This window comes from Apodemus sylvaticus, chromosome 20 (assembly GCF_947179515.1).
Source record: "Apodemus sylvaticus chromosome 20, mApoSyl1.1, whole genome shotgun sequence".
NCBI classification, from domain to species: domain Eukaryota; kingdom Metazoa; phylum Chordata; class Mammalia; order Rodentia; family Muridae; genus Apodemus; species Apodemus sylvaticus.
This window is the reverse complement of record NC_067491.1, coordinates 45,501,592-45,521,547: the sequence shown is the minus strand read 5'-3', so window position 1 is coordinate 45,521,547 and position 19,956 is coordinate 45,501,592. Positions and strand designations below refer to the sequence as shown.

General features: G+C 41.5%; 1 protein-coding gene across 2 annotated transcripts in view; it reads left to right on the top strand.

Annotated features, from left to right (window-relative positions):
* Positions 1-19,956, top strand: part of Bltp3b (bridge-like lipid transfer protein family member 3B) — a 73,628-nt gene that overhangs the window by 40,987 nt on the left and 12,685 nt on the right. For both annotated transcript variants that reach the window (XM_052164767.1, XM_052164768.1), the window contains 8 exons: positions 908-1,078; positions 4,084-4,264; positions 6,200-6,283; positions 8,093-8,275; positions 9,076-9,194; positions 10,593-10,734; positions 15,844-16,037; positions 18,258-19,750. In XM_052164767.1, the coding sequence (XP_052020727.1) occupies positions 908-1,078; positions 4,084-4,264; positions 6,200-6,283; positions 8,093-8,275; positions 9,076-9,194; positions 10,593-10,734; positions 15,844-16,037; positions 18,258-19,750 (2,567 nt within the window). The remainder of the gene's footprint in view (positions 1-907; positions 1,079-4,083; positions 4,265-6,199; positions 6,284-8,092; positions 8,276-9,075; positions 9,195-10,592; positions 10,735-15,843; positions 16,038-18,257; positions 19,751-19,956) is intronic.

Sequence of the window (19,956 nt, the reverse complement as noted above, 5' to 3'; positions counted from 1 at the left end):
GCCAAAGTGTCAGAAAGTTTTTAAGATTTTTCCAGAGGGGCAACATGGCGGCACACACCTGTAGCCCACCACTGGGAAGGCAGAGTTCCAGTTATATAGATAGGTCCTGTCTCAAACAAAATAAAACTTTGCTGGTAACATAAATAAATGAAGAAACCACAGTAAGAGGATTAGAGCCTGAGGGTCCGCTGGGGCTGGTGGTGAGCCTAGGGAGGAGATGATTCTTTTAGACACAGGCCTGTGTACAGGCTCTGCAGCGCGCTCTGTCCTCTGCTGGGTGTCACTGCACAGTAACCTACATCACGGTGGCAAGCTCCACTGAAGGGCCTTTCTGTGAATTGAACAGAGAGAGCTTCCCTGAAATGTGAAGTGTGGTCGAAATGGCTGTCAGGTATTTGATGAATTGTTAATTCCTCTTTCTCAGGTAGGATGAGTTCATTTAATAGAAGTGATTATGATCTGTGTCACTGCACATAGAAATTACATACATGTTATATAATATGTACTTCAGAAACTTATCAGTCTTCTTATAGCATGATTTCTAGCCTTGAGAAAAATTCTATTATGTAGGAACTCAATAAATATTTGTTATATTTTCGTTCTTGTTTTTTGTTTATCTTGTGGGAAGTGATACCCATGCCATACTGCGTGTGGAGGTGAGAGGATGATTTGGGGATATTGGGTCTCTCCTTCCATTCTGTGAGTGCTGAGGATTGATCTCAGGTCATTGGGCTTGGTGGCAGGTGATTTTGCCTGCTGAGCCAGCTTGATGGCTTACACCCTTATTAAATGAAGCCAGTATTCAAATTCACATTTAGTCCAACTAAAACACTTGGTGCTTTTAAAAATTGTAAGTGTATTATAAGTTCTGTTCTTGGATTAATTGTCTCAATCATTTTTCTTACAGTTAAAAGACTGCAATGTCATTGCAACAAAGTTAGTTCTAATACTGGATGATTTGTTATGGGTTTTAACGGATTCCCAGTTGAAGGCTATGGTACAATATGCAAAGTCTCTCAGTGAAGCAATAGAAAAATCAACAGAGCAAAGGAAGAGCCTGGCTCCTGAACCTACTCAGGTACGTAACTGATTCACAGAATAACGACCATGTGACTAGGTTAGCCAGTTAGATTGCTGAGCAGGTATTTCCTTTTTATGCAATCGTAACATTGACATAAGTATCTCCTTTATCTAAATCTGATGCAGGATAATGTTATATATGACATTACTGTGTGTCTAGTGCTTATTTTGCTTGGAGTTCTTTGTGTAGAGGATCAATCACTGACAGCATATCATGATATCGTGCATGGAGGACCCAGGAGTCCGCTGAGTCCCTGCTTCCTTAGCTGCTCCCGTTTCCTGCGGACAGTCTCTCCCTGCGCTTGCTGAAAGAATGGCACGCTGTCATCCTGGCTGCACCTCTCACAGTGCTGGGATTAGCGTTGGCAGCACACCACCGTTTGCATGAGGCCTGGGGACTTGAACTCAAGTCTTTGTGCTTGTACAGTAACTGCTTTCATGCGCTGAGCTATCTTCTAGCCCAATAATGCTTTTTAGGAAGTTAAAAAAAAAATCAAGGGAAGTAGAAACCAAATCAGGATAATAGAAGTCACTGAAGGCTGACAGCATAGACAGCTGTCTGGAGACACTGACGGTGAAAGCAGAACATCTCTCGGGGTTTTCTGATGGCCAGTGGAAGGAATAAGAAACATCATTTTATCTGAAGAAAACAAAATTTTAAGTTTTTCCCAGTGTTAAATTCTGATTGCTAATACAGAAACATCTTTGTAGAAGGGATGTGGAAAATTCCAGTGTATAGTATCTTTGATTATTTTATTAAAAGTTGAAAAAAAATTTACAACTTGTAAAATTTTTATGAGGTGTTACAAAGTCACACGTCTGTGAGGCTTTTGTTTTTTGACGTGGTGATACCTCTCAGCAATCTAGCTCATTGCATGTGGCGGAGCTTGGTACATGCAGTGGTGCCATTGCATGTGGTGGAGCTTGGTACATGCAGTGGTGCCATTGCATGTGGCGGAGCCTGGTACATGCAGTGGTGCCATTGAAGTCTTTCAGTGCTGCTGAGAGTGGCGCTGTCCTCTGTCTGCATGCGACCCTGCCTTCAAGGACCTCAGAGTGACGGAGAGGTCAGTTCCACAGACGCCTAGAGGGAAGAGCACACGCAGGCAATATGGAGACATGGAAGGAGTGGAAAGTCGCGCCTGTGCTGTAGGATTGGAGATGTTTTATAAGGAATGTCATAGGAGGAGCCAAGCTAGGGCGATGGCTCCGCGGGGCCATGCTAGGGTCCGAGTTGGGATCCCCAGCACCATGTGAGGCCAGAGTAATGTGATCATCTCTAGTCCCAGCCTTCCTGGGCAGAGGCCTCCACAGCACCCACACATGCCACACTCCCTTTCTCAGACTTGCATTTTAAGGAAATTGAGTTCCACACCTTATGTGTTCTTTATTTCTCCTGATGGCCTAGGAATATGCTTGTTTTAGATGTTACATGACATCTCCTGTGCCACAATCACAACGAAGAAATGAAAGGTACTGTTACAAATCTTCAGTCTGTGATGGGCTTGTCCAGGAAGAGCAAGTACTTCTGGGACCAAGACAGGAAATTTGAGCTATTTGTTGACAAAAATGAATGATTCTCTTGACTAAGTGACAAATGACTTCCATTACTTTGTTTTGAATCTATTTGGAGGAGGAGCTAATATATCTCAGGAGGAACTAGAAGGATTGGGTTATTGAAAGTCACATAATATGATAAGCGCATTATGAATCCTAGCATATAACTTGGAGTTTAAAGAACCAAACTCCATTTTAAAAACAAATTCCTCATATATTAAAACATTTTAGATGGTTTATCTAGTCCTGATTTAATTTTGGTATCTATTTGTCTAGAAAACCATCCATTTCATCTAGATTTTCCAGTTGTGTTGAGTATAGGCTTTTGTACTAGGATCTGATGATTTTTTTTTTTTTTTTGCATTTCCATAGTTTCTGTTGTTATGTCTCCCTTTTCATTTCTGATTTTGTTAATTTGGATACTGTCTCTGTGCCCTCTGGTTAGTCTGGCTAAGGGTTTATCTATCTTGTTGATTTTGTCAAAGAACCAGCTTCTGCTTTTGTTGATTCTTTGTATAGTTCTCTTTGTTTCTACTTGGTTGATTTCAGCCCTGAGATTTATTATTTCCTGCTGTTTACTCCTTTTGGGTGTATTTGCTTCTTTTGTTCTAGAGCTTTCAGGTGTGCTGTTAAGCTGCTAGTGTATGCTCTCTCCAGTTTCTTTTTGGAGGCACTCAGAACTGAGTTCTCCTCTTAGCACTGCTTTCACAGAGTCCCAAAAGTTTGGGTATGTTGTATCTTCATTTTCATAAAATTCTAGAAAGTCTTTAATTTCTTCCCTGACCAAGGTATCATTGAGTAGAGAGTTGTTCAGCTTCCATGTGTATATGTAGGTATTCTGTTGTGTTTGTTGTTGTCGAAGACTAGCTTGGTTCTTGGTGATCTTAGATGATGTGTGGGACTGTTTCAATCCTCTTGTATCTGTTGAGGCTTGTTTTGTGTGCTATTATGTGGTCAGTTTTGGAGAAGGCACCATGAGGTTCTGAAAAAAAGATAAATATTTTTTTTGTTTTAGGGTGGGTTAGAGTAAGAGGACAGGGCTAGTTCAGAAGAAGTGTTGTACATGGATTTTTGAAAATAGCTTGGTAAGGACCTGAGGGATTTAGAATGATAGTGTCTTGTTTCGTTGGCCATAAAAAGAAACACAGAGGAGGAAGCAACTTTGAAGAGGTAAAGGGTAAAGAAAGCTAGGAATGTAAGTATGTACAGATGTGTACTGAAATTTACACAAAATTACAGTCGAATTATGTATAATTCTCCAGTGTTTTAATCTAAATTTTATTTTTATATAATTCAGAAGGTAGTTCAAGGCAGCCGAGCCACTGGTACCAGATGCACTGTATCATGCTCATTTTCCATGAGTTTATTGCTGGAAACATTCAGGTGTGCTGTGTGACACTACGGAGGGAGCGAGTGGGCAGTGATAGTGTGGTTTGCACTTTCTAGAGTTCTACAGTCACTTCATCTGCACAGCATGTCAAGACCCCACAGGCCGCCAATGCTCCCGACCTCAGCGATGCGATTGTGAAACTGTTCAATGACTTCGATGTGAAGGAAACCTCCCATCATCTAGTGATTTCCCATCTAGATCTACACATCTGTGATGATATCCATGCAAAAGAAAAAGGTAATCGCACACCAGTCTATTTTGGCTTTTGTACAAATCAACTACTAAACTATTGTTTATTATGTGGAGTACATGTTATAGAATATGAAACATTATTTGAGATATTTTATTGGTATGAAATTTTATTTGGCTTTAATAGTTAATACTTAATCTTTTTTAAAAAGATTTAATTATTTATTTAATGTATGAGTACATTGTTGCTCTCTTCAGACACCAAAAGAGGGCATCAGATCCCATTACAGATGGTTGTGAGCTACCATGTGGTTGCTGGGATTTGAACTCAGGACCTCTGGAAGAGCAATCAGAGCACTTAACTTCTGAGCCACTTCTCTAGTCCTAATACTAGAGAATACTAGAGTCCTAATGTTAATTAACTGTTGGCTGTCAATGCTAACTATAAAATTAGGTTTAAAAAACTAAGATTGGCCAGTGTGTTGGCACACACCTTTATTCCCAGCATTGGAGAGGCAGAGACAAACAGATGTCTGAATTCCAGGCCAGCCTGCTACAACTGCATAGTAAAACCCTGTCTGAAAACAACAAAGATTTAACACATCCTTTATGACATCCTTGAATAACTTAGAATTCTCTTCTGAAACTCTCCATGAATGTTATCATGAATATTTACATGCTTTGAGCACCGTGATTAACTCAACTGTCGTGAACCTGAATTCTATTGGTATTTGGCCTGCAAGTGTGTCTGTGCACTGGTGTTCTTGGGATGCCAGATCCCATGGGACTGAGTTAGAGATGGCTGTGAGCTGCTCTGTGGGCACTGGGAACTGAACCCACCTGCAAGAGTAGGGAGTGCTCCTAACCTCTGAGCCTCTCTTCAGCCCTGAATGCATGCTCTCTATACACATAGGCCGACTGCCTGTGCCTCTGTCCTTGCCCCGTCTTCCCAGCATTTGTAAGGAAGCAGATCCCTGTTAGTCCGCATCCCTTGTTTTTATCCTAAGTAGACTCGGGTAACCGGGCAGGCAGAAAGCTGCTGTGGGTCAGTTAGGAAATGCAGTGCTTGGTATTTCTGTCACAGTGTCAGTGACTCAGGGACGGGGAGAGTTCAGGACCAAGTCTCTGTAAGACTGAGATATTTGACCTGGGTTCTTCAGGCCTATATCATACTCAGAGTTATTCTAGTTATCAGACAAAGCATGCGTGTAGAAGACACCATCCAGTGGACTTTGGAGGAAGTCAAGCAGGAATGTGGAGCCTACAAAGCACTGAGCAAAAGCACTCAGCTTTAACGTCACGTTGTCTTACTGTGCTTTAAAGGTTCAATCTCTATAGCAGAAAATGACAACTATAAACCAAATGACACAAAATAAAGAAAATGACCACAGATTGCTTTACAAACCCCACATGGTCTCTTTGCTCTCTACCCCTGCCATGTTACTTCCGCTGTTGTGAAATTCTAAATGCTCTGAAACACTCAGTAGTTTGCAGAAAACTCATCTGTGGTAAAATCTAACCAAGACGTATCTATTACCGCACTTATTTTACCTGTGTGGCAGGTTTTGCTGCAGAATACTTTTTATTACTGAGCACTAGCTCAGAAACTGTTCAGTGTGCTATGTACGTATCATACCACTTTCAAATAACCAAAACAGAAAACATTTTGAGTTCTGAAACAACTCTGAACACGTGGGGGTCAGAGGACAGCATGTGGGAGTCCTTCCACCCTGAGGTCAGGCGCAGGGCAGGTGCTCTGACTGCCGAGGACCTCACGGACTGCTTCAGAGGTCCAGGCGAGGACCGTGGACTTTGCCACAGTGTGCTGACGGATGGAAACTGGGCTAACAGGTGGCATGGGCTGTGTATGCATGCCATTGCTATTTGGACTCTGACTTTCGTGATGCTTTTTTAACGGTAAATGCAGTGTTTCTCATACTTGCTTTGTGTGTCTCCTTCTCCCTCCCTCTTTCCTCTTCCCAGAGTCAAATCGACGCATTAGCGGAGGTGCTATGCAGCTCTCTTTCACACAGCTGACCGTAGACTACTATCCTTATCATAAAGCAGGTGTGTAGAATTGATTTAAAATATGCAAATCTCGCTTTTAAAATGGCATAGCCAGTTTCTTTTCAAATTTAATTGTATGTTTTAACTTATTAAGAAAAGAGATCAGATATTATTATTTTTCTTCTGGCAGCATTTTACCAAGAATATAGAAATTGCCTTAGAAACGTATTGAGGTATAGATTATTAGAAACTGCAATTGACCAATTTGGGTTAAAGTATCACTAAATGGTTGAGAACTTGAATAGTGTGTTTGGGCTATGGGTTAGATCCACAGCATCACACACATGCATGTGCATTCGTGCGTAAACATACACACACACACACACACACACACACACACATGAGTGGGGGGGGAGAATAATTAAAATTATCTAAATAATAAGTACAGTTTTGTTTTGTTTTGCTTTGCTTTGCTTTGTTGTGAGAGGTTTCTCTGTAGTCCTGGCTGTCAATGGAACTAGTTCTGTAGACCAGGCTGTCCTGAACTCACAGAGACTCTGCCGGCCAAGTGCTGGGATTAAAGGCATCTTCTGTAACACCCACCATAAATACATTTTTTACAGCTTATAAAAATTTAGAATATAGCAACATGAATTTGTATTATTTTGTTATTTGTGACAAATCAAATCGTTAGTCAGTAGTTTTAATTTTTAAATGATATTGGAACTTTTTTCCATTTTCTTATATTTTATAAATTTATCAGTAAGATTTAATAGGCTCTTTAGTCATAAAATATATATCCTTTTCTTCCAAATATCCGAAACTATTAAAATAGGATAATTTGTTTCCAAATTAAGTAATTTGACAATCATACCAATCTTTTGAATTTTGGTAGTATATCACTTTTTGTTTTGTAATTTACACAAGAAAAAAACCCCAAAATATTACAGGACTTTAAAAAGCAGTCACAATGTTTTGTTCAGGCTTTCCCTGACCGTACCTGACATTTCTATATCAGCACGGACAGATTAAGGAACGCCGCTGTTTGTCTTGGTTTCTTGTGAAGGGCTGTGTTCCGGTCCTGTCCTAATGGGTAAGGTTTATAGAACCTGGCCTCTGGATGCTGTGCTGTCACAGGCCTGTGAGCCTTGTACTTGCCTTTAGTTCCAGCACTGGCGAGGCAGGAGGATGATAGCTGAGAAGGCTCAGGCACACTAGGAAGCATTATCTTAAAGGAAGAGAAAAGCCTTCTGACTATGGAGATCATTTTTATGGGCAAGACTAATCATAGACCAGATTTGTTTTCTTAACTTTTGTATGTACCTAAAACTTTTCCAAGTTGTTACAAAGAAGCATACCCTTGATTTTTGTCCTCTCAAAAGGTGTAACTGTTTGTGATTGGTAACTGTATTGTGAAGTTTTATTGTTTCCTTAAATGTTTTGATAACTGTCAGCTTATAAGTTTCATGTCCTAGATTATGGTTAGTCACTTTATAATAAGTCTTTGAAAGATTTTTTCCTTTCGTATTTTTCTAAGATTGTTTATAGTTGATGATTGACAGTTAATTGAGCATCTAATGAAACTTGGCCGATACTTTAGCTTTCAATTGAGCATCGTCTCCCCAAGTGTCTGCTTTTGATACTTTCTTCCTATCATGCTCGTGTTTTTGTTAGAGAAGTAAACCTACGTGTGTGTGTGTGTGTGTGTGTGTGTGTGTGTGTGTGTATAACTTAAGCCTGGTATGGTGAGCTCTCCTGTTATCAAGACCCTGTCTCAAAAGAAAAGTAAACTGGCTGTTTTGTAAAAAGAATTGCTGTAACAGAATAAAAATCACGCTTGCAGTAAAGCTCCTCGTATTCACTTTGCAGGAGACAGTTGCAATCACTGGATGTATTTTAGTGATGCAACTAAAACAAAAAACGGATGGGCTAACGAGTTGTTACATGAATTTGAATGCAACGTTGAAATGCTTAAGCAGGCGATGAAGGACCATAATTTAGGTTCACCTCCGAAATCCCCAACACATGCCTCTCCCCAGCACACACAGACAGGTATTTCACCTAATGAATTCTGATATTCAAATGGGGGGGAGAGGGAAAAGGGGATGAGGATATATTTTTATAAATATTTTTTCTAAGCATTATTTTAAAATTTTAAGTTGTATAGACTGAAACACCTTTAAATAATTTTATTTTTAATAATGTGCATGTGTGTATGTTTATATATGGGTTCATGAGTGCAGTGCCTGTGGAGTCAGAGGGCATGGGATCCCCCAGAATCAAAGTTGCAGGCAGTTGTGAGCTGCCTAATGTGGGTGCTGAGAACCCAACTTGGGTCCTCTGTAAGAGAACTATGGGGTTTTACCTGCCGAGTCAGTGCTCTGCAGGTTAATATAACCAGTAATAGTAATAGGACTTTTTGTTTGTTTGTTTGTTTGTTTGTTTGTTTTTGTTTTTTGAGACAGGGTTCTGTATAGCCCTGGCTGTCCTGGAACTCACTCTCTAGACCAGGCTGGCCTCGAACTCAGAAATCCGCCTGCCTCTGCCTCCCAAGTGCTGGGATGAAAGGTGTGCGCCACCACCGCCCGGCAGTAGTAGCACTTATAATATTTATATTCTTAAGTGGCTTGTTAATTTTTCACTTTAACATTCTGAGAGAGTGGCTTAAAATATAATTAAAAATATGATTCTTGTTTTAAAAATAATCATTATAAAGCTTGCATTCTTGTACTATATGTATTACCTTGTTTGAGAAATTTAGCTTTCATATGTTTCTAGTAGCTTTCTCTCCAGCAGATTACCTATGAAAAGTAATTTCATAATAAATTAAAAGGAGTTTTTGTTTTTCACAGAGAAAGACTCAACTCTGAAAGGAACCCCTAAAGCACCTTCAGTATTATCTCAACCATCAAAAGCTAAGCTGATGTCTAGTTCTGTTGTTGTTAGACTTGCAGATTTCAATATATATCAGGTATGTATTAATAAATCTTTTCATTGTATCAGCAACCCAGTTAACTAATACCACCATTTATCTTTAAAGATCTAGACTAATTTTTATGAAATGTAATTATATGGGATAGAAAGTATCAGTTTTCGCTGATTTTTGTTATCTGACACAAGCTGAAGTCTAGAGAGTGGTCCTCTGAGGCTGTCATCATCGCTGAGGCTTCTTCACCCGTTAGTCTTGGGCTTACCTAACTCAGCTTAGTGCTGTGCTTAAAAGCCTCACAGGGCTCACTGAAATCTGATATGTTCATTTTGATTAGAAAGAAAGAGAATACCTTTGTATTCTATGTACCTGTACCACAGAAACAATGCACAGGGTGCAGTCTGGGAACCTAGAGTGAAATTCAGGCTGTCCGTGTAGCTAGTGGTCGAGAGCTTCCTTAGCTTCCAGAAGGCCCAGGCTCCTCACTCGCTCCACAGTCCTGGTGTGTGCTGTGTGCTTGGTTGGAGTATTGCCTTTGTGGTTGACCCATCCTGGAGTAGGCTGATGGCAGATGACCCAGCATTTTCCCTGACCTCATCCAGTGTCACCAGCACAACCCACAGTTTCTGGTTATCTCTAGGGAGCAGGAGCGAAGCCCAGAGCACTTGGAGACCAAGTTTCTTAGAGACAGTGGTATGTGTGGAAGAAGCTGAAATACCTTTCTTGCTGTGCTCAGCCCTTTTGGATTAACTGCTGGGATGGACTTTTCTGTGTCGAGCTCTGCCTCACATGCCCTGTCTCCCTCGGTCACACTGTGAGCAACCGTCCTGTACGCAGTCATCACTGTGATACACAGCATAGCCTAAGAGGACACAAACTCATGTTAATAGACAATTGATGAAGCATTATAAAGAACATACTGAAAACATTCTGACCTTGATTCCAATCTGTGTCCTGAATCTGCCACTTACTTATCTATATTAACTAATAATAGATACTTATTACTATTTCCCTGTCATTTTTAAAGACTCAAAATAGTAAGTTTACTGAAGATAGTATAAAAATAGGGTTTTTAGTTGATAAAGATACATTTGATTATAGATTTTTCTGAATGTCTCATGGATATGTCATTTTGGGTATTATTTTTTGTACATTTATTTATATATTTAGTGTGTCACTGACACCCAAACCCCTGCACACAACTTAGAATTGTGTAGAGATCGGAGGACAGCTTGGAGGAGACAGTGCTCTTCATTCACTGTGTGGCTTTCAGGGCTGAGCTCGGGTCATGGCTTGGCAGCAAGCCCATGGCCCACAGAGCCCTCTTGCTGGCCCACAGGTGATTTTAAGGGCTTGAAAGTGATGGGTATGTAGGTTGCAGAAATTCTTTGCAAAGTTTTTTATTTTTTTTCCAGTATTTAAGCAAACTTGTTTTCTCAGGTCTCTACAGCAGAACAATGCCGTTCTTCCCCTAAAAGTATGATTTCCTGCAACAAAAAATCTCTGTATCTTCCACAAGAAATGTCAGCTGTCTATATAGAATTCACAGAATATTACTATCCAGATGGAAAGGATTTTCCAAGTAAGAGAGTTTGTTATTGTTTGTTCAATATTGGATTTCTTGATGCATGTTTTAGGTATGATAAATTCATGCAGGAAAGTTTACTTACTGTGTTTATGACCTCCCTCTCATGTGCACACCTTTGTACCTTATACTTCTACACACTATTTGGTGTTTTTTTTGTTTGTTTGTTTGTTTGGGTTTTTTGGTTTTTTTTTTGTTTTTTTGTTTTTTTTTGATTTTGGTTTTTTTTTGAGACAGGGTTTCTCTTCGTAGCCCTGGCTGTCCTGGAACTCGCTTTGTAGATCAGGCTGGCCTCGAACTCAGAAATCCGCTTGCCTCTGCCTCCCAAGTGCTGGGATTACAGCCGTGCGCCACCACCGCCCGGCACTTCTACACATTGTTAATAGTCGTTTGTATGTCCTTTTTTCTTCCACTGTGGCATCTTTAATGGCAGGAATCTTGTGGCACTTGTGATTGATTTTATTGTGCTTTTATCCTGTTTTTTTTTTTTTATGTTCACTAGCTATTTGTTAAATGAAGTATGAATGAATGTTAGGTACACAATGGTCATTTTCTTTTATAAAATTCCATCAGCAAAGTCAGATGTATAAAAATCCGTTTTATTAAAGAAGGAATAATTGAAGTTTCTCTCTAGCTATTAAGAATTTTTCTTGGCGCTTGTAAGCTATTTTAGCTTCCTAAAGTTAAAACGATTGTGTATTTGTTTATTTGAATATTAAAATTATTCACCTTTGTTTTGTTTTATCTGAAATGAAATCTTCCTTTATATTGTAATTTTTGCATGTGTGTGTGCACACATATAGGTACACAGATGTTTGTGTGCATGGAGGTCAGAGACCAACTTCACATTGAAGTCATTCTTTAGGCACTGTCCACTTTGGGTTTTTTCTCTGTCTGTCCACTTTGTTTTTGCTTTGACCTTTTTAGACAGGGTCTCACTATGTAGTCCTGCCTATCCTGGTACTCTTGCTTTGTAGACCAGTCTAGCCTGACACCTTCTGTATAGACCAGGCTGGCCATCTATCTCTGCCTCCTAAATCCTATGACTAAGGGCATGTGCCACCATGCTTGACACAGTTTGTTTTTGAGACAGGACATCTCACTGGTTTCTAGCTTCCCAAGTATGTCAGGCAGGCTGGCTGACTGGCCTATCCCAGGGACTCCACCTCTGTCTGCCTCCTATCCTGGGATTGATTATAGGTGGGGATACCTATCTTTGTTACAGGGTTCTAAGAACTCAAGTCTTCATACCTGTAAGACTGCCTGTTTTCTTTAATGCTGATTTACTTATTTAAAAAAAATAATTATATAGATATGAACACTTTGCCTGCATGTATGTCTGTGCACCACCTGCATATAGTGTTCAGTGAAGCCAGAAGACAGTGTCAAATCCCGTGGAACTGGAGTTTCAGATGGTTGTGAGGTGCCACATGGAGTCAAACCCAGGTCCTCTGAAAGAGCGACTAACCCAGCCCAGTGTGGAATATTAATGTAGGCTCTTAGTTTCAGCAGGAATTTTACGCTTCTGAAATAATTGTTTTTGTTATAAAATAAGGCACTTTGGAACTCTCTTTAGAGAAATGTATTTACCATGCTATTCCTTATTTGCGCCAAATGGATGACACAGAATCCTTCATTTTCTTGCTTTAACATTCTTCTGTGTGTGCATATAAGAGTTGTTTCTCTCAGCTCCTCTTCTAACTAAGAAGGTTAAGATCGGTTGAAGTGTATTCCCAGGGTCCCAGAAGTGACCGAAGAGCACACCTGAAACGCAGGCGCGGTCTGTCCGTTTTCCTTCCCACAGCGTTGTGAACCCCCGGGGCATTCGTCGTGGATGTTCACTGTCTTCTGACCTTGCTGGAATCCCTCCGTGTTGTTGTGCCTAGCTAAAATGATTCATTCTCCAAATAGTTTTTCTTTGGAGTAGAGACTAGTTTCCAGGTTGCGTGACTTTTTTTAAAAAAACAAATTGAGACACTGCCTTACTCTGTACCCCTGGCTGGCCAGCCTGCTCTGTTGACCAGGCTAGCCTCTTGCCTCAGCCTCCTAATGCTGGGATTAGTGTGCACCACTGTGCATCCTTCAGCCGTGGGGGACAAGGACCCACTCGTGGGCTCACTTTGCCTTCATTTCTTCAAGAGCTCTGTCTCCAAAGTCACATTCTGAGTTGCTGAATTTAAAGGTCAACAGAAGCACTTTAGAGGCATGGGGTAGAGTGTACAGTTCTGCTCAAGAAATAAGAATAGTATTCTTGCCAGGCGGTGGTGGCGCACGCCTGTAATCCCAGCACTCTGGGAGGCAGAGGCAGGCGGATTTCTGAGTTTGAGGCCAGCCTGGTCTATAGAGTGAGTTCCAGGACAGTCAGGGCTACACAGAGAAACCCTGTCTCCAAATACCAAATCCAAAAAAACCAAAAAAAAAAAAAAAAAGTTTAGTATTCTTGATCTTGTTTTTAATACGTGCACCTCTTTGTCATGTTTTGTTTGATTTGGATCCTGCCCCTTTCCCTTAATATTAGGAGCCCAGGAAAGGTTCCTTCTAGCTAGTTTGAACTGGGCTGAGGGCTGAGGTGTAACTTTGTGGTATGCCTGCCTGGCATCTGTGATGCCTGCTTTCAGTCCTCAGTACCACCAAACCCAAGACAAGCAGAAACTCCACCCAAAACAACAAACAAACAGGTAAGTATCCCTGAGCTATGGGGTCGTCTGGAGACCCTGTTAGAAATGCCACACGGAGCCCTGTGCTGTCCGTGTGGGGACTACGTCTGTCTTCTATGGCTGCTGCCCTCATGGTCTATTTAGAAATTCCCCTTCTTCCTGAGTGTGAAGCTTTCTCTGTGCACTCTGCTTCCTTTCAGCCCCAAAGGCGAGCACCTCGGCATCACAGCTGGCCTCGAATCACAGTTTTTTTCATTTTATGTCTATCTCATGTACAGAAACTTAAGTGGAATTGGACATACCTTATTTCTTCTGTCTTCTGTGTCCGTAGCATAAAGTACATGGGGTAGACCTTCAGGGAATCTTTGCTTTTGTGAATTGAGTGAAGAGATCATCACAAAGTCAAACACAGATCATCTTTTACAGTATTCTGGTTTTCTACATGTTGGGATTTCATTTTCCTAATTTGACCTGAAATTCTATGTATGCATTCTTTTTTAATAACATTGTTAAGACTGGCCTTAATCTCAGCATCACATATCCATACCTCATATACCTATTTTCTTGCCTCCCTTATTTTTTTTATTTTTATTTTTTGGAAACAACATCTATGTATTACTGGTGTTCTGGAGCTCACTCTATAGACCAGGCTGGCTTTTGAACTCACAGAGATCCTCCTGCCTCCACTCCCAGTGCTGGAATTAAGAGCATGTGCCATAACGATGGTCTGGTCCCATAAAACCTTGGACTTCAATGCAGACTCCAGAATGAGCTCGAGCCTATTTGTATGGCTTCCGGTGGTCAGCACCACGACATGTGAAGACCTACCATAGCCTGTGACAGCCTGCTGTTTGAGAAGGTTTCACTGTAGCTCCAGGATGGAGAAAACACAACCAGTCAACTTCTTAGGACTGTACTTCTCAGAAACATTTAGAGTTTCTGCCTCTTGACAACTCTTTGTCTTGTTTTTGCTCTGTGAACCTGAATGCGGTTTCCTGTACTTCAGGTTGGTGTTCACACTACAGGCCTGACAACAGCATCCCCTCTGAGTACCTAAAAGCATGTGTGTCCTTAACAGATGTCTCCGCATGTTTACCTAATGATCAAGACATCTTTATGCAAAGAAGGTTATTGATCTTAGACAACTTTAGATCACTGAAATGAAGTATGCCTGTCCTGGTGGCTGTCGAAGCTTTGGGATGTCTTTGGGATATCTTAGTCCTGCATATGAACTTCCTGCTCTGTCAGCTTGCCATTTTGTTAACAGTGATGTGCTCTGACCATCCACCATCCCACTAGAATGGCCTGTTCCATTCCTACCAACTTTTGGTCAGACTGAAGAAGGCGCTTGCTCTCTAGGCCTTCATTTTACTTTCAGGCCGTACGTTCTGCTCTTAGGGTTTATCCTTGGACCAGTAATTGTGCCTGCCCACCTGCATCGTGCCTTTGTCATCCTCAAGGCCCTGCTGAATCATCTCACTGTCTACTCCTTCCGTCTTTCAAGTTCTTCCAACCACGGGGCCTTTACCTCCTGCTGCGGATGGCTGGGGGGTGGTAGCAGAGGTTTCAGCCCATCCTCAGCCTACTCATTGGCCTTAGGCTTTGGGAGAACAGAGCATCATGGTGGAGAGGTATGGTGGGGAAGACCGCATCTTTAGGAGAAAGGGGCTTCAGAAAAAAAAAACAAACCCAAGCCTATATGTATCCAGTTAAAAACAAGAGTTGGCTCTGTAGGAGGCAGTGCCAATACATTGGAAGGATATCCATAGTTATCAGAAACTGTGGGAAGAAAGCTTCACTTGGTGTATCAGGTATTACTGGAAAATTGGGGTCCTCTCTCAGGATTCTTAGTCTTGTAGAATAAAAGACCTCATCAAGCTGTTCTGAACCCTGTAGTTTTTATGATTAATATACTCGTGGTTTCAGAAGAGATATAACCTGTAATCATCAGCATTAGTTTAGCAGGAGGAAACGGAGCGTGTAGTAACAGATGGTCTGAGACATTTCAGTTACCGCCGTACCGGAGCTCTGTTCTAGGCCTTTTAAAGAGGAGAGTGTGCGGTGCATGCCCCCTCCTCTTGGGCTTTCTGCCCAGCATACCTCTTCAGAGGACGCAGAGTGTGATGCAGATAGATAGGCTTTACAGGCAGGCCATGCAGGCCATGATTTCGACACTGTGTTTTAAGAAGGTGATGTTTATTACTTTGCTTCGCTGTGAATCTAACAGTACTTCCTGTTTATGCATTTACTTTACATTAAACTATTTTTTTCAGCTAGTGAAGCATAGAAAAATGTTCTGTGTCTATATTTGCTGTTAGTCACATATCTAGCTAGTCACATATCATGTGGGATGTTGGTTAAGGTAGAAGATAGCTTAAGAATGTCTTTTCTCTGGAAGCATAACTGTCTTTTCATTGGTGGAGTTTAACACTGTTTTTCTCCTCCACAGTTCCATCTCCCAACCTATACAGCCAGCTGAATGCTCTCCAGTTTACTGTGGATGAAAGAAGCATTCTGTGGTTGAACCAGTTCATCCTGGATTTAAAGCAGAGTCTTAATCAGTTCATGGCTGTGTACAAATTGAATGACAGCTCAGAATCTGATGAGCATGTGGACATTCGGGTAGACGGCTTAATGCTCAAGGTATTGTGGGCACAAGTGGACATGGGAACAGAGCCTCTGCTTTCCGGTGTGTGTGCCAGTGTGTGTGCACGTGCGCATGAGTGTGTGTGTGTGTGTGTGTGCCAGTGTGTGTGCGTGTGCGCATGAGTGTGTGTGTGTGTGTGTGACTGTGTGAGAGTGTGTATATGTGTGTGTCTGTGCATGTGAGTATGTGTCAGTGTGTATGTGAGGAAGTGTGTGTATTTGTGTGAGTATGTATGTGTCTGTGTTTGTGAGAGAGTATGTGTGTCTTGTGCACATGCACGAGAGACAGACAGACAGAGAGAGAGACAGAGAGAGAGAGAGATTGCAGTAGAGTGAGCCAGGCTGGCTTGGAGCTCACAGAGCCCCACCCGGCCACCTCTGCCTCCTGAGTGCTGGGTTTAAAGGTGTGCACCACACCCAGCTGAGAGGAAAGCCACCTTTATAGGTATAAAACTGACTGCTTGTTATAATCCCAGGATGTAACATACTGTTCAGATGTCAATAAGCTTAATTATAATCTTAATTTTATAATTTAAGAAATTTAAGATTGAATTTTGATTCACAGCTCTAGGAGATCTAAGAGATTGCTTCCCTACCTTTGTGTACTTCTGATTTTAATTTTTTTCTAACTTCTGTTCATTTGAAAGTAAGAGATAGCAGTAGAATGTAAATCTTTAGTGAGATGGCGTAGCAAGGAAAGGGGGCTTGTGGTGAAGCCTGACTCCCCGAGCTCAGTCCCCAGGTCCCACATTACGGAAGGAAAACTGACTCCTGCGAGTTGTCCTCTGACCCCATATAAACAGACAGACAGACAGTCACAAAAATGGTTTGAAAATATCTTCAGTCCTTTTTGTTCCTGCTATAGGGTTTATACACTTTTTTTTTCTTCTAGAAAAGGTTAAGTATACAACAAAGTTTTTTAAAGTATATAGGTTGCATTTGTTCATATTATTCCGTTTTAGTATCCAAAGTTAATAAAGCTTGCTTTGTATTGTAAGTAACTAGTCACTAATCTGATCTGTGTACAATCTTAGGATTTTAAAGGGAAAAGATTAAAGGACAACACAGTTTGGTAAATGGAATAAGATGTGGACATAACTGAAAATTTACTGCAGGGTCCCTATTGATAGATTATGTACTGTAACCTTGTTTAAAATTAATTGTGCAGATCGTATTCCGCATTTCCTAGCATAAGGAAAAATCTTGTCAACTTAGCCTGAAGGGACATTATCTGTAGCAGTGTGTGAGGCAGAGCTACAGGTGATCATCAGATTTTCTGGGCGTGAGCAGTACCCAGAAGCCATTTTGCACCGTTTGCTAGGAACACTCACAGGCTAGATTCAGGTTATCCCTGAGAAGTCCTGCAGTGAGTCTGAGCTGCCATCTTAGCTTTGCTGTCGTGGTAGACCCCTGCCTGTTCTCCAGAGGGCTTCGGTTACGGCTGTGTAACCGGAACACAGAGCCCGGTGACATCTGTTTGTGCAGTTGCTGTCTTTCTTTCAGGCATCTCCTAGAACACTTGGACTTAAAAATAGCTTAACAAAAATAGCGAATATCGCTTTTTCACACTTAGTGCTTTTCTTCTTGCACGCAAACATTTAGTAAGTTTTGAGAAATGCATCTTTTTATCTGTTTATTCATTTAGGTACTGTGGTGCCGGATGTCAGATCTAAGGCCTTGTGTATTCTAGTTTACATTTTTATCAGTCAGCTACATCCTCCATACCTGTAGTTTTAATGAATTATTTATTTATTCTATATATATGAGTACACACTAGCTGTCTTCAGACACACCTATATATATGAGTACATACTAGCTGTCTTCAGACACACCAGAAGAGGGCATCGGATTCCATTACAGATGGTTGTGAGCCACCAGGTAAGGTTGCTGGAAGCTGAACTCAGGACCTCTGGAAGAGCAGTCAGTGCTCTAACCACTGGGCCCTCTCTCCAGCCTTCACACCTGCATTTTCATTTTCTGATTATTGCATGATTAAATACATAGTCATGAACATTGTTAATACATGTGATATCTCACACACTATGTCTTCTTCAGTGGTTAATTCGTTAGCCAGCTTTTACTGAATTTATTAGATGTGACAGAAGGAAAGTTGTGATTTATATCTGTAGAGGAAAGATTTAATAAAAATAATATCAAGTCTTGTATTTTTCAAGATGTAGGGATGTATAAGCTGAACTAAATTGTCTTCTCTTCCAGTTTGTCATTCCTTCTGAGGCGAAGCCGGGCTGCCATCAAGATCAGCCTCACACAGTGTCCATTCAGAGCTCTGAGATGACTGCCACCAACACGAGGCACTGCCCAAACTGCCGCCACTCCGACCTGGAGGCTTTGTTTCAAGACTTTAAAGATTGTGACTTTTTTAGCAAAACTTATACTAGATTCCCCAAATCCTGTGACAGTTTTAATCTTCTACATCCGATCTTCCAGAGACATGCCCACGAACAAGATACCAAAATGCATGAGGTTTATAAAGGGAATATTATCCCCAAATTGAATAAAAACACTCTTAAAACATCTGCTGCCACCGATGTGTGGGCGGTGTACTTCTCCCAATTTTGGATAGACTATGAAGGGATGAAGAGCGGGAAGGGGCGGCCAATAAGCTTTGTAGATGCTTTCCCGCTGTCTATCTGGATTTGCCAGCCAACACGATATGCAGAGTTACAGAAAGAGCTACAGACTTGTGATCAAGTGACCCTTAATACCTCACAAAGTGAGTCTAGTGATCTGGCCGGCCGAATGAAGAGGAAGAAACTCTTGAAGGAGTATTACAGTACAGAGTCTGGGCCTTTGACAAATGGTAGTCAGAGCCCTTCATCGGACACATTTTTAAGGTTTTCCTCTTCGTCTTCAGACGCGGATGTTCACGTCCTGGTCCGTGTTCATAAACATGTCAGTATGCAGATCAACCACTACCAATATCTGCTGCTGCTTTTCATACACGAGTCCCTCGTTCTGCTTTCGGATACCTTGCGGAAGGATGTAGAAGCTGTGACTGGCAGCCCTGCTACCCAGACTTCTGTTTGCATTGGAGTTTTACTTCGGAGCGCGGAGTTGGCTTTGCTGCTTCATCCAGTCAATCACACGAGCACTCTGCGCTCTCCTGCTTCTGAAAGCGGGAGCCCGCTGCTTCCTGACTTCCTGCCGGCAGAAAATGGGGGGGTTTTGTCTTCAAAGAGAAAACAAGGTATACATCGGATTAGAAATGCTACTCTCAATCATATGTCAGACAACAGGTCGATGAGTGTTGACCTTAGCCATGCCCCTTTAAAGGATCCTTTGCTTTTTAAATCAGCCAGTGACACAAACCTGCAAAAAGGCACTTCTTTTCTAGACTACTTATCAGATAAACATTTAGGGAAAATAAGTGAAGACGAAAGTAGCGGACTTGCTTACAAGAGTGGCTCAGGAGAGATGGCCTCAGAAGTGAGTCACACGAAGGATGTGGCCTGCACAGACTCAGATAGTGTCTTAAACTACAGAGACAACTCAGCTGTGCTTTCCCTGGATAATGACATCAACCAGAACCCTCCTTTAAATACTGTAGCTGGTAAGGGAAATGAAGCCATATACTCCATCTTCAAAGCTGAAGATTTCCTTCCTGAAGCAGCTTCGCTCCCTGAGACGCAGGGGAGTGGTAAAGAAGAGGCGCCCCCAGTCAGAGCACTTAAATCCCAGCCGTCCTTAAGGTAACGGTGCAGCTGGAATAGAAGTGGTTTGAGTTTTTTTATTTCTTTGGCTTGTTTGTTTTGTTGGGAGCAGAAAAACTCACAACAAAATGTGGCATTGTTAGGATTAAGAGTCTGTGTGTAGAATCTGAGAAAGCCCTTGAACAGGTATGCTTTGGTATACGTTTTAGCACGTACTAGCTTGGGGGTGCCACGTAATACACTAC